Source organism: Cupressus sempervirens, chromosome 9, assembly GCF_028749045.1.
Source record: "Cupressus sempervirens isolate cs-2001-9-10 chromosome 9, ASM2874904v1, whole genome shotgun sequence".
In the NCBI taxonomy this organism is placed as follows: Eukaryota; Viridiplantae; Streptophyta; class Pinopsida; order Cupressales; family Cupressaceae; genus Cupressus; species Cupressus sempervirens.
In genome coordinates, this window is record NC_143126.1 from 815,738,937 (window position 1) to 815,755,169 (window position 16,233).

The following is a 16,233-nucleotide window of genomic DNA, read 5'->3' on the forward strand; positions in this document are numbered from 1 at the left end:
ACATATTTTGTATTGCATATAATCAGTTCCTTGTAACATCTCCATGCAAGGAACCATACTCTATACATGTATATATGCATATTTATAAAATGTAACTTCTTCAGCACTGATTGTGATTTCAAGAATTTTCATTTCCATTCCATTCTATCAGATATAATTTTTCTGCAGATTTGACATTGGGCACAGTTTCTTGATCTTGTAAAAACGTTTCTTATTTTTATAATGTATTCTAGGTGTATTTTCCTTCCTTTTCAAATGGATGAGCCGTGAGACTCTTGTATGCAGTAGTTAAGACACTTTAAGCATATACTAAAATTTTGGGAATTTCATAATTAGCGAGTATCATAATTTAGGAGAATATCTAAAAAAATTCTTTAAGATTAATGACAAGAGCTCCTAACATGCATCTTCCATCTATCATAAGTGTCTGAGGCAGACAATTCTTCAATTTTTGCACCTAACATATATACTTCCAGATGATCTGTGTCTCTGCATTAGTTTTCCAAGCCTGGCAGTAGTCAGTTGCAAATTATCATAGGCTAAGGATAAAATAGATGTCGCTGGTAATATCTTAGTATCCACCATAATCATAAATGTTACCATGAAATAAAATTATACATTAAATACTGAAGTTTTAACGCACATGGTATCTAGGCATGGAGCATATTTTTCCCCCTTGATACTGATCTTTCCTCAATATACACTTAGTGACAGCCATTCTGTGGACCTAAATTTTCTTCAGTGAACTTGGTTTCAGGTTCTTGGAAATAACATACCAGCATCATGCATAGCCTTTTCCAATGCAGTTGAGACAACGTTGAACCCTATCACAAAACATTAATCTTGTTAAACATCACATAACTCTTAAGAGAAAAATGGGGCTTTGTCATACAGTTTAGAAGAAAACCATTATACAAATATTTCTATTTGCTTGAAATTTATGTTTCTTCATTTTCTGATTCTTTGTCTTCTAAAATTCTTTACTATTCTTCAAGAGCATCAACATACACAGAATATGGGTTATTCATTTGCAATTTTAGGAAAAATTATTGCCAAATAAATTCTCTTCTTATTTTTCACAGTTCACAAATTCCAGATAATGCAGACACTTAGCCTACAGAATATCCAATTCTTATATCCAATAACTAAGATACCCGTGTGTGCATGTTTTACCCAGATGCTGGTGCGGATGCGTGAGGATGCACGGAGGTGTTTGGATGCACGGGGGAGAAGGGCAGGATGCGTGGAGTCTGCCTGCAGGTTGTCGTGGGATGCTTGGGAAAGCATCCACGTGAATCCACAAAGAATCCACAATTTTTAGGCACCAAGTCACCTAAGTGACACAATATAACATGTGTTTTTTTGGTTTTTTAATTATATTTTCTCCTTTTTGCCCCAAAACCCAAACAGGGCCCTAATATAGGCCATTCATTGCTCATTCCTCTCATCTTGTTTGCAGCTGGGCTCTCTTCTCATTTGGTTCAAGTGAACTTGCGAGTGTTGCAGCCGAAGGAGATGATGAGAATGTGGATTTTTTTGAGAATCCTTATGATTCTGATTGACTGAATTTGATTTGTGAATCTTGACCCTCGACTCTTGATTGATCAACATTGAACCATGAACTATGTTTTGATTTTGTACTACGAATTGGATTGGAATCTTGAACTTGAATAATTTACTAATTAGACATTACTGTTATTTCCATTTGAATATGCTAATTGCTACGGAATGGTTTATATTTGTATATTTCTTGCATTTCTTTGTATACATAAATTATAGTTAGTATATATATATATATATATATATATATATATATATATATATATATATATATATATGGACACACCCAAATGCATCCAAAATCCCCCAAAAAAAAAAAATCCGCACATCAGCACTGACACCTGCATCAGCATCAGAACCAACATCGGTAACTTAGTCCAATAAGAATAAAATCATCTTGTTATAATTTCCATAAATTCTATGAACTTGAATTTTGAATTTATTTTTTAACACACGTTTTGATTTCTTTGAGGGGACAAAGGGCCTCAATTTCAAGAAAGTGAGAGGACGACGGCGGGGGTGCAGGGGGGCAAGGGGGTGTTGTATAATACACATATAGAACTTGAAATGCTAGTTATGAAATGATGTTTCAGTATAACATACCAAATTAAAATATTTGAACATAACAAAATTGCAACATGAACTAGAACCATTCAACATAGTAACATAGTACATATCCTATAGTAACATTCAAATAAAAATCCAAGTACCCATCCCGTCAATGGCATGGTTGTGGAATGGAAAAGGTGGGGGTACTCGAGTACTCCAAGTACCTGGTGCAGGGATGTCTTGGGGACAAATACTTCACGGTTTTGGAGGGTGTGCAAGTTCCTGGGCTTCACAAGTTCATTGTCCAGACGATGAGGAGTTTGTCATTACAAATAGGATGACAATACAAGAATTCCTATTGGATGTCTGTGTTGATTCGACTTCACGGCATGCGAAACAACACATTACAAAGACTGCTACATCAGTAATTTATTTAAATTTGCATTTTGCAAAGAATGATATCTCCTACAGCTATGTCATCAACATATGGAGACACATCAAACATAAGGCATACATTAGGAAAGCACACATACCTATGAAGTAACCATACCTCAAATATGAAGTAGAAATATATTTGCACCAAAGATGCGAAGCATATCCATGACGCATAGACATAAATATCCATAGGGCATGGAGTGTACTTGAGGCATGAAGCATACATGAAGCATGAAGTATACAGATGAATAAACATAGGGCAAGAATCCTACACATAAGGCTTGAATCATACACATGGATACACGTAAGGCTTGAATACATGCAAGCCATGAATCGTACACATGAATACATATAACATATGAATCATACATATAAGGTATGTAAGGCTTGAAGAAATATGAAGCACACAAGACATGAAATATGTGTCACACATGTAAGGCAAGAAGCAATACACATGAATACACCAAATATGAATATACACGAGGCACGAATCATGAAGTATATAGAGGAGTATATCTAAGGCATGAATCATGCACATAAATACACTTAAGACCAAAGGATACACAAGAGAGGTACTCATGGAGTAGGCATGTTGAAAAGTGTGAAGCATGCATGAGAAAGGTATTCATGGAGTAGACATGCTGAAAATGTGTTAGCCATGAAGCAGCACTTAAATACACATAATACACATGCTCGAAACATGTCATCCATGAAGCAAACACATGGTATGAATGAGGAAAGTGTACGTATAAAACACCAATGGGGTAAGCATGCTCAAAGCACATTAGACATGAAGCAGTTAAAGGCACACTCATATACATGCATTCTTATTTATTAAGGAAAAAATAGGTTTTGAAGGAACCCAAAACCCTTTACAACAAAAAATTACATGAGATCAACGTAGTGCACAAAACAAAAAAGCAAAAAACTACTATGAAAATAAACAATGAAACCAACAACACAAAACCAACAAAAAATGGGAGGACCACAAAAAACCAAATGAAGACACAACAAAGCTATGTCATATTCTTCAAGGTGTCTGTTGGTGTTTTGAAATGTCATCATTTCAAATTACCCCGATGAGAACAAAATACATCTAGGGGCAGCTACTCCCCATCTGCAACATATCCTTTCAGACACTGGGCCAACTATAAGGCTATAACCTTCTTCTATTTTAGGCTCTACAAAACCTAGGCAGGTGGACCTATAGATTCTTCATATGGTACTAGTATTCAAAGCATACACTGAATCTAAACAAAGTAGATAGAACCCTTAATCTTCTAACACTTGTGCAAAGACCCCAGACATGAAATAGCTAATAACGTGACCTAAGAAGTTGATAAGCTAAGTGAGGGCATCCTTTCAGCTCTTAAATGGAAAGGGAAATGGATGATTATAATTTTGATTTCAGCAAATCCCCAGATATGAATCAGTAAGAACAAGTTGATCCTATAGCTAATCAGTGCCTTATCTATTGGGCAGTTCCACAAATCACACATACATCTATGATACTAGTGACATATTCTATATATCAATATATCAGATCTATCCTATCACTTTGTGAATTAGACATCAGTGCTCATAAAGACCTCATTCTCATGAAATATCCTTCTCAAATAACCAACAACCTTGTCAAATACATCAAGCATTTACTTGGCTCTTCGTTCCAACAGCAAAACATACCAGACATACAACCTTAAGGGGATAACAAAGGGTCTTAAGTTCTTTGTCCCTAAACCACAAAACATTGCAGATTACAAAGAGAGGAGACGAGAATCAAAATGAAACTAAGAAGATTCTTACTCATTGTATTCATTTCTTTGAAATTATACATTCAAGATGCATGTAAATAACTCCTAAAACCACTAAATAGATTAGAACTATCTATGTTAGCTTTATTCACTATTGTTCATACAAGAGAGAAGACTGAAGAATGTGGAAATACAGTTTTGGATCCAATCTTGTGGCATCATAGACTAACTGCAACCAACATGGTATCACAGTAATGAAACATATCAAAAATTGGAACCCCTCAAAAGAATCAGGAAGAGAAAGATATCTGAAAGGAATGAAATCCCGGATTTGATTTGGAAGTGACATGTGTCCACTTGAATCTTCATTCCCTACCATTGCAAAGCATCTCTCATCTTTCTACAACCGAAATCTGATATGATTCTCATCATTGTCTGTAACAAACTTGGAAATATCTCTTCTAAATGATGAAAAACCTTTGTTTTGCCAAATTATCTAAAATGCTGATAATACCTTCATCAAACTGACTTGGAAGTGAGAAAAACCGCCCCTAACTGCATTCTTATTGCCTCTAGCATACATTCAGTCCATCATCTTGCTAGAAATCAAATATGAACTTCAATACCTGAATGTGGTTGAGAACTGAGTACCCAAGAGAAAATTTTGCATAACTTGAACAAACGGCTTCCTATGCAATAAAAAACTCCAAAAACAGAAAATTCATTCTCTGCCGATTTCGTTGATATATAATAGTACTATATCCGCTTATCAAAAATGCCCAAGGTCCTTATTTGAAAACAATGCCCCTGGACTGACCTCACAGGTCTAAACTTGATTTTTCAAAAAATTAAAATCTTTCTAAAGATTAAACTTTAGAATAAAAACCCTTTTGATTAAAAAAATCAACCTCCTGCACATGAATTTTGAAGAAAATACATTAAAATTTACTTTTACCACTTTTGAATTTTCCCTCTATTATCCCATCCAAGTCAACTAAAGTTTGACCGTATGTGCCACGTGGCAGCATGCCATTGGTCAGGGTCTGCCATGTCACATGCCACTTGGGCACCACGTGGCACCCTCTGATTGGTCCATTGGTCACCTGATACGCTGCCATGTGGCAGCTTCTTATTGGCCCTTCCGTGCACAGTCACTATGCCACATCATCACCAACCAGGGCTCGCTGCCATGTGTCGGCTAGGCACTTTCTGGCATGCATAGTGAGCAACTGGCACATTGCATGCAGGAATGTGACACCTGTCCTACCATGCCACAGTGGCACCTTGTAATGTCCCTTCTTTGGGGACATTAGAATTATTAAGAAGAACAGAATTTGCAATATTAAATAAGCTAGAGATTTATTATTAAAGGACAAATTAATATTCCATGTGGTCACATGAGGACAAAGAGGAATAAGATGATGGCCAGAGGGAAGTTGAAGGGTCTCAGTTTTGTGTTAAAAAGGGGAAAGACTCATGGAGGAGTATGCTTGATTTACTATTCAGATTTCCAGTTCTCTCTTGTGAGAGTTTTCAAAAAGCTTTAGATTTCAGCCAGTGTGAGGATGTAGCCCCTCGTGTAGGTAGGCAGTGGACGAAAACCCATTGTCAGGGGAGACATCATTTCAGGTGTCTTGGTTGTGCTTACAGGTTCTTCTCTTTAGTTTTCCAATCTGACTGTAGAACTGTGTTTAAGATTGGATTTATAGTTGCTGGTTATTGTATTGCTGATGTATAATATAACGTACTTAGGGAAGTCTAGAGTTGCTGGTTTTACCTTTTTTGTTTGTAGTTCGAGTTATATGTTCGACACATTGGATGTTATTGTGGAATAACGGGTTTTATTCATATGGAAAAGTTGCTGGTCGTATGATAGCATTGTCTTCCATTTTGCTTATATCCGAATTTTGAATGGTGTATCTGAGATAAATTGATAAAATTTCTATTTGAAATTTCCACTGGCTAATGATCTTGCTGGAAACTACTTGCCAAGTTTTATTGGTGATTATATTATTCATAGAGAAATCAGTAAATATCCGGAACAGGATATTACAGTGATATCAAAGGTAGTCTTCCTGCCAGCCTATGAAGTTTTATCCAGACACGTACACAATTTTTGCAGGAATTAAGGGCATCATCATCATTACCAGTCAACAAGAGGCTTGATTATTACTCACAAAGACAATTGCAATCAGGTTAGGGAAATTCCTCTATTGAAGAACAGAGGTTTTTTTTAAATACATACGGAGGAGTTGCGTGCCAAGCAAGAGGAGATTGCAAAGAAAGACGGTGAAATCAAGATTTTGCAAGCTATCATTCAGACTCTTACCAATAATGGGCCATCTTGTAAATCAGTTCAGAAATCATTTATCAGAGTGAAACAACATATTTTTGTTTTGTTTTGATTATTTGCTGGACAAAATTACAGGAGGGATTTGTGGTCGCTGCCACCAAATCTGCTGAATAGTATAAGTTTTTTTTTTTACTCAAGCCTTTCCCTTAAGGAAGCACTGTGTTTTATCTGCTCATTCAGAGTGAATGCTATGTTTTTTTTGTGGAGTTTGTGTCTCATTCAGCAGCTGAGAGGATTCTTCAGACATACAATGGCACATAGATGCTTGGTACAGAACAACTTTTTAGATTAAATTGGGCCTCTTTTGGTTTAGGAGAAAGGCGATTAGTTGGAGGCCTAGAGCACTCCATATTTGTTGGGGATTTGGCTCCAAATGTCACAGATTATCAGCTACAGGAAACTTTTAGAACACGTTATCCATCTGTTAGAGGTGCAAAAGTTGTAACAGATTCTGCTACAGGGCGTGCGAAGGGCTATGGATTTGTTAAATTTGCAGATGAGAATGAAAGGAATCGTTTCATGACTGAAATGAATGGGGTATATTGTTCTATGAGACGTTGAAAGCTTTATGAAACATTGAAGCAACAGTTGAGGAAAATGAAACGTTGTTTGCATTCCAACTTTATATGGCAGATAGATCCCATTTGATGCCTTCAATCTTGGTATTTCTTGCCTATGCTTATACTTGTTCAACATCAAAACAAATATTTAAGAGACGGACGGCCTAAGTCGCTGGTATATGATTTCCGTTGAAAAGTTAACGGGTATAGCCGAAGTTGATTGCAGTTGCAATTTTGACAAGCCCGTGTTGTTTCCACAGAAGTTCGATTTCAGAGCAGTATTTACCGTCGCCTTTACTTTCGATTGGAATGATGCCGAGTTTTTAGTGGAGGATGAAGATGTCAAGTACGTGGAGATCATGCGCAAGTTGGTGGCATTTCTAAAGATTGTCTTGACAAGTGTAACTCTCTGTTTCAGTGTCCGCTGGCGGAAGATAAAATTATCAGCTCGAGATTGCGTTACTGACGGAAAATTAAAAATAAAATAAAATTATAGATATGCATTAAAGTAACACATGCGTTTCAGAACCTTGGCAGTGAATATAGGCAGGAAAATAGAAGGTTGAAAGGGTTGATTAACAATTTTACAGAGAATACCAGTAGACGCTTATCTTTGGAAAGCCAAGTGACGCGCAGGAGTTCAAATAACACCTGAGGGAAATCATTACAAGCAGTCAGCGCAGAAGATTATCGACTTCAAATTTTTCTTGAACAGGTTGATGTGGATATTGCAACTCACATCTACATCTATGATGATGGTCCCAAACGAAGCTTGCTATACATTGAAACAGCTGATCGACCTGGTTTGCTGGTGGAGATTGTAAAACATCTATTGGATATAAGTATATATGTTGAATCTGGTGAATTTGATACTGAGGGGTTGCTGGCCAAAGCAAAGTTTCATGTTAGCTACCGGGGTGCTGCTCTCATCAAGCCTATGCAAGAGGTTTTGGCTAATAGCTTGAGATATTACTTAAGGATACCTGCAACTCAGGAAAGCAGTTTTTAACATTCTTCTTCATTAATGGCTGTAAACTATTGTTCTCTTCACTTGCTTCACAAACAGAAGTAATTTACCCAAGCCTTCTGCAATGAACACTTTAAGAATCAGTATCATCTGAGAAAGCTATTTAAGTTTACCAGCATGCGAGCAAATATGATGGCATGGAGAGTTATAATATTTTAAGGAGGGTTGAAAATTAAATTATCAGAGCGTATTCTGCGTACTTCCAATTCCGGACATTTGAAATTAGGGATTCAGGGGTTTCATTTATCAATTGTTTTTGAGGACGGATTTGAGAACAGACAAGTTAATAACATTGCAAATATAAAGAGGCAAAGGAGGCATTGAAATATTTCAGGAGAACTTTCTGTCGTACAAAGCATAGATAGATATTCTTCTAGTGGAGAAGGCTTTTCCCTTGTTTGATGAAACTCCATGCCAGGGCGGAGCTTTTGGTTACCTGACTCAGTGGTCAGTGATGCCTTGGAATTCTAAGAAACTACACAAACCAAGTGCTTTACTTGGCTGAACCTGAATATTTTTGTGATCTCTCAAAGCCAGTTGGCTAGTGAAAGGCAAAATCTAAGATCTCACGGAGTGCGGTATTAATTGGATACATAAAGCTCAGTGATCATCTTCAGCTGGGTTAGCAGTATTCCTCAAGCAACTCAGTGACACCAGCAATTTCCCTATTCTCTACCATCATTCAGGATTGCGATCAGGCATCTGTATACTCGTACATGCAATCACAATATCATTGGAGGTTGTGATTGTGAATGTTAGGCACATATATCAGAGGTTGTGGGCATTCATCAACGGCATCTATCATTCTCATACATCAGATATTGTGGCTTATATCTTGGTAATAGCACCTCTGCACTATTCATCATCAGACTGGTTGGCAGTTGAGCTTCAGTCATCAAGAGATTGTAGCATAAGCAATATGAACAGTATTTGGGAACTTTAGCTATGTGCATACTTGGTGGAGACTATTGAATAGCTACTCATAGCTGAGGTGTGGCTATTTATCATTTGCAAGTGTTATAGCTTCTGATACATGCATTTCTGAGCATCATTGGGACATTTGCACATGGGTTTCAGTTATTAAGATTAGCCTTGATTTCAGATTGCTATCACATACAAACTGAGTGCAACTAACAAAAACAGTGATGGTTAAGCAGAGACAGTACTACTTGAGCAATTCCAGGAATCAATAAAGGACATCATGTCAAGGGGAATACATAAGCCATTAAAATTTACAAAATGGATTATTGCCAAATAAACTAGTTAAGGATTTGCTGACAAACTGGTGCTATCATCAACACATTCAGTGTTACATACCAGTGGACAGAAGTTACTGATTGCAGATTGGTAAAGGCTTGAAGGCCAACAAAAGTTTGATAACTGTTGGAGAACTGATTATTGCTCGAGGAGACACTTAGTAGAAGCTGAGCTTGAAGATATTATTGTCAAAAATTTCCACATTCATATTTTTGCTAAAGAAGTGCTCGATATAGGTGGAAAGATTTGGATAAATTTAGGAAAGGTACGATGAAGCCACTAACACATTTAGCTCATGGTTTTGAAGCTGATGTAAGGGCAGAAATACTCGCCATTTATGGAGAATATAATGTATTTCCTGTTAGAAATGGAAAAAGAAATATGGAAATAAGCAAAAATCAGGAAAGAATCTAAGTGAGTTAATGCATGAAAAGATATTACCATAAAATAGGAGAGAGAAAGCTTCAAGCTCCAACACCATGAGACAAGATATTTGGAAAGGGGAAAGCAAAGAAAACCCCTTGTGACATTATGAATGAGGCATGGAAAGCCTAAGAGAGAGAGAGAGAGTGAGAGAGCAATCACTCATACAATAATTGAGAAAAGGAAGAAACCTCATTAGAAATGAGAGAGGAGGGTCATCTCTTAAATAGAGATGAGAGAGAGGAGTTAGAATGTAACTCCCATGTCTATGAATGCCACCATTCATATGTGTGTGAGGCCAAGTGTGAGATTCCTCTTAAGGAAGAATAATCTAAATTACAAATTACAATATATATTTGTTCTCACATATTCCACTAGATGACAAAATAAGATGTAGTGGAAAAAGAACGAAAAAGAAATATATTAGGATACCTTGGCTTATATCCTAATTTATTATAACAATAAAGAAAGGAGATCTAACCTTGGTTTATAAACACACCAAGGAAAGATTACAACTTCTAACACCCCCCTTTAATCTTTACTTGGGGTAATTATATCAAGGGTATTAAACCCATAATTTTACAATGAAATAGCAGCAACTTGATCTTTTAGAGTGTCTTCAATTGTGCAAAGGTCTCTTGTGAGTGTATGTAAATCTTCATAGAGCCAAGAGAGAAGTGGATAGGTCATCTGAATGTACACCAAATAATATTGTCTTGTATGTGCCTGGACGGATTACCTGAAAAAACATAGACACAAGAAACAAGACAACTATCCACAAGGAGTATTTCATCTTAAATTCAAATTAGAAATCTTATATTCATAGTGAAATAGAGAGGAAAATAAACATGTTACCATAAGGCAATGGAGATAACCTGATATCAAGATAAATTATATGCTCAAAAAATTGTCAACAAGGGCAAATTGAGTAAAAAGCTTGATCAATGCTCTCATGAAAAGAATATTATACTAATGCACAAATGACCACAAACAAGGCCAACTAATGATACTTGTATCAATATTGCATCAATCACGTGGATATAGACAGTCCACTTAATGAATCATCTCACTGCAAGTTAATGGGCTGCAGCACCATAACTTTACATGACTCATGATCTAAGCAACAAAGTATGTAGATCATTATCACATTAATATATGAAAATAAAGTAAAAGGAGAGACATGTGATCTAATTAGTATTATCATGGTTTTTGTTAGGATACTAAAGGAATGGATTATGAGGATTTAACAACATATTGCCTTCAAATTGGAAATCCGTCATGGACAAGCAACTTCATTGCCACGAGGAAAAAAAATCATCATGGGTCAAAACAACTTTCTCAAATAGAGTCTCCAATATTGGAGTGCTCCAAGATATGGTAGCCTCGTCACCTATACACTCAAAAATGAGTAAGGTGTAGGAAGTCATACCATGACTAAATCAAAACTAGGAGCATACACCAAGGAGGTAAAGAGATTGAAATGGGAAATCCCCATAAAATATCATCCTCACATTGAGGAACAAAATGGAACAACATGGAGAGAAACTCCATAAATATCAACCTTTCAAAGTAGAGCATATAGAATCAAATGGAGGGAAACTCCATATAAATATTAATCTTTCAAAGTGGAACCAATAGAACCAAATGGAGGGAAACTCCATATAAAATGAGTGCACACCAATATAGGATGAAGGTATACTCCATGGCCCAGATAAGGAAACTATGTATCAGTTATACTGAGGGGACCTACATAGTTATCCTTGAAAAAATTGGCTCCCTATGCAACTCAAAAAACAAATAAATCATGTAGATCAATGGTATAAAACCATAAAGTGCCAACATGGGCATAGAACGATGCTATCAAAGCATCAAAATATCACAATAAAGTTTAAGGCAAATGAGTAAGATAACTCATAATCCAAACAAAATTGAGGTATATGTAGAGATCTAAGGAAGATCAATGAGAAATAAATAGTATATGGATATCAGGTAGAAAACTCCATTGAGGGTAAATGTGGGACACATAATTAAACAAGAATATACCCTTATAATTTACTAATCAGTGTAGTCAAGATAGCTTGTATATTTATTTAGGCATATATGTGGGGCCCCACATATACTTGAATAAATATACCTAAAAGGAAAAGGAAGCAAGGTAGATATATTATCTCTTACTTATATTAATATCGAGTAAATCAATGACCATCCCAAAATTTACTTAAATGACTACATATTGTTGAATACATCACTCATGTTAACATTTCATCATTCCAATATAAAGATAGCAATTAATTCCAACAAATTTGCAATTCAAATAATTGGAAATCACATAAATAAGTTTATTAAATTAATGACTTCTAACTAATCAACCATGTTAATGTAATAGAGGAAATAATTTTTCTCATAGCTTATTTCAAATAAAATTTTATGTAAACTTACCCACTTTATTAGTAAAACACTTGATTATAAAAACTTTAAAAAAAACATAATGATATTAAGAACTTTCTAATAATTTTGAAGTTTCTAAAAAGCTTAAAAAATACTTTTGAAATTTTAAATTTTTTCCTAAGAATCTATTTTTAAAATGAATCGTGCCTTGCCCTAAAATAAAAGAAAGTGAAGATTTCTTAAGTTTATAATAATATTTGCTCCTCTTTAAATGGTTATAATAGATTTAAATTTTTTGAATAGGAAGTGAATAAATAAATAATTCCACATGATTTTCTTTAAGAAAGAAAATTAAGTCATACAAAAGAGGATAAATGCTGAAATAAATGAAAATTAAACTTTGAAAAAAACTGTTACTTTTAGACTCTTCAGAAAGAATAATTGGTCAAGAAAAAAAAGAATGCTATGCATATAATGATTGGGCGAGCTTCTTCAAAATCAACTGGAGACTTCGACAGAAAAATAAGTTGAAATGAGTATATAATATATTATATATTAAAAACTATTGCCAGAATTGTCAAGAAAGAATATAATGAAATAATGAAACCTGCAAAAGAATGTTAGCCAGAAAAAAAAAAAAAAAAATGATTACAAGGCTGGAAGCGGTTGAAGAAGTAATAATGAACAACTAGATTCCACACACAGAGAAATGATATGAAAAATTTAGTTTCAGGGCAAGCAGGTTATGCTTCTAATATATGGTTCTATGGCTGATTTAAGAAGCCGTATATCTTCTATCTTCGAATTTGGTCAGAATTCTCAAACTTTATGCATGTTATGGATTGAGGAGGCGGATCTGATTATGAGAGACTCGCTAAGTCTAAGCCTAAGCCTGCATATGGTAATGAGCATATACTTCATTTTTTACACGGATTTCATTCTCATTGATTGGAGTTTTTGGTCGGGGTTTCTCCACTCTCAGATAACGATCCATCCTGGTAAAATGATATGCGAGGCGCGCAGAGGCATGAGGGGTTATTTCTGGTCGATCCTGTGTGGAGGGGGTTGGAGGAAGTGGATTCCTATGGCGAGATAAATGAGTATCTTGATTCTGAAAAAAGGAGAGCAGATTGAAAGTGGATTGGCCGGGGTCGGTGTTTAACATTCTATTAAACTTACTGGAAATGAGCCCGGATCAATTCTATTGTGACCAGAGCCTAATTTACCCATGCGCTCCTGGAGCCAGTTACCAAGCCAAAACAGCCTTCAGCTCATGATGTCATGGTGGGTAAATGGGTTCCTACCAAAAATGACACGGCCTCTTTCAGGTTTCCTGGTCGATGTTGTGAAATATATGCAGAGCGGAATGTGCAAAGCTTCGGTTTGATTGGCTCAAGGAGATTAAGCCCAAGTTTTGCATGATGAACCAGGAAGAAATTTACATAATCGATAAGAAACCTTATTCACTAACACTTGCAAATGAACGGTAACACCCTAAAATTCTTTCACCGTGGAAGATATCTTACTAATTGTGCAACAGAGAGCTAAAACCATACAACATAATGACCAGGTATACCATATTATTTAGCCTAGCATCAATAGAATCAACCAAGTTTTAGTCTTTAGATTATATACTCCCATAATCATCCAGCTAACGAGAAGATGAATCTGAGACAGGATTAAGAGGAACCTGCTCACCGCAATCAAGATTCAAACCAGAATTATTTTGCCCAACACCCATCAAATCAAGGAAATGCAGGGAGTGTGAAAATGCTTGCCAGGAAAGTCCAGTAAGTGCTTATTGTGGCCCCAGCATATAAAACATTTATAAACAACTTCCACCAAGAAATTGTAGGGAGCGTGGGACAGAGCAGGGAAATAGATAGTACATTTGGCATGGAGTTCACAAATAGAAAGCCCATGCATTTCACAAGAGCTCTGTGCATAACTGATAATTATCTAGATATAGTTTTGCCGCGAATTCCCTAAAATAGTGGAAAAGCACCAAAATTACAAAAATAGGTTGATGAAAAATAGATAGCTAAATAAATTGACAAAGAATAAAGCAGAGCTAGGCCAAATTAAAAGTAAAAAAGCCTTGCTGTCAAGGAAATGAACAATTAAAAGGTGTACTTGTATCACTAATTTTAGATAACTACATCTTAGAATTTATGGGCAAACAATGTGGGTCATTGCAGTTGAAAACTTTCATAAACCGCATCTACATTAAGTTTTCATCACCAAAGTTAGCAAATGATTATGTTGCCCTAAATTTACTCTGTAAAGTAAGGAGAGTTACTAAATTTTTTCTACTAAATTAAATTAGTTTTAAAAAAAAATGAAATACATAAGAATAAACTCTCTCAAAAAATTGCACACTAAAAAATACTATTAAAATAAGAATTATAAATGCTACTCCTACACAAATTAGAGCAAACAGGAGTTAATCGGGTTTGGCGGTAAACCAGCCAAATCCGAAAAAAAATTCAATTTCTTCCAACTTAAGAAGATTAAAAAGAAATTAGTGAAATCTCTCTCAAGAGTCTCCTTCGAATCGTACCTTCATGCAAACACTCAAAAAACAAAGATTAAACTACTCTAATACCATGTTAGAAATAGAAAAAGAAATATGGAAATAAGCAAAAACCAGGAAAGAATCTAAGTGAGTTAATGCATGAAAAGATATTACCATAAAATAGGAGAGAGAAAGCTTCAAGCTCCAACACCATGAGACAAGATATTTGGAAAGGGGAAAGCAAAGAAAACCCCTTGTGACATTATAAATGAGGCATGGAAAGCCTGAGAGAGAGAGAGAGAGAAAGAGAGAGAGTGAGAGAGCAATCGCTCATACAATAATTGAGAAGAGGAAGAAACCTCATTAGAAATGAGAGAGGAGGGTCATCTCTTAAATAGAGATGAGAGAGAGGAGTTAGAATGTAACTCCCATGTCTATGAATGCCACCATTCATAAGTGTGTGAGGCCAAGTGTGAGATTCCTCTTAAGAAGGAATAATCTAAATTACAAATTACAATATATATTTGTCCTCACATATTCCACTAGATGACAAAATAAGATGTAGTGGAAAAAGAACGAAAAAGAAATATATTAGGATACCTTGGCTTATATCCTAATATATTATAACAATAAAGAAAGGAGATCTAACCTTGGTTTATAAACACACCAAGGAAAGATTACAACTTCTAACATTTCCTATTCGAATTCAAAATGACTTATCATTTAGCGACTACTTGGAATTTTGTCTCGAGCAGCTAAATATGACTAATATGGCAAAACGAAAGTATCTGGAGTTGGCCCAGGATCTTTTTGCAAACGAACAGCACACAAGGGTGTACGAAGAAGTTCGGATAGACCAGAATTATCTTTTGGATGATCTTGAAAAAGAAGAACAGACGACTATGGGAGATGAGCAGCCTACTCGCAATTATGTAGAAGTTTTTACACGAGGTGCAAGTTTCTTCGTTGGTGATTTAGAAGTGAGCCTTGACAGGAAGGTTTAGGAGATAGATTGCCCACAAGGTAATAGTAGTTTGGAGCACTTTTTTGATGAACCTTATATTCCTAACACACATGGCTTGAAATTGGAAGAACCCCCTAAGATAACACTGCAAGATAATAAATAGTTCCACCAGAGCAGTAACGAAATGCATACCTTAAGGAATCAATTGAGGGTTAGTGAAGATATGGTTGTGGCATCTTTAGTACATTATGACAAGACCCATGAGTTGGTCGATGAGCTCTACAGGAGGATTCCAAGAGAAGCGGGAAGAGATTGGAATGTTGATGACTTGCAGGAGGTCAAGATAGCCCTCGAAACTATGAAATCAAATTACTTGTATTTGCTGACTGACAGGGATTATATCCTTAAGATTGCTGAGATATATGCTAAATAGTCAAATAGAGGGAAGGAT

General features: G+C 35.7%; 1 protein-coding gene across 1 annotated transcript in view; it reads right to left on the bottom strand.

Moving 5' to 3' along the window:
* Nucleotides 1–307: 307 nt before the first annotated feature.
* Nucleotides 308–16,233, bottom strand: part of LOC149541188 (plastid transcriptionally active protein) — a 65,737-nt gene continuing 49,811 nt past the window's right edge. The window contains exon 3 of the mRNA XM_089802189.1: nt 308–824. Within this exon, the coding sequence (XP_089658315.1) occupies nt 782–824 (43 nt within the window). The 3' untranslated portion in view covers nt 308–781. The remainder of the gene's footprint in view (nt 825–16,233) is intronic.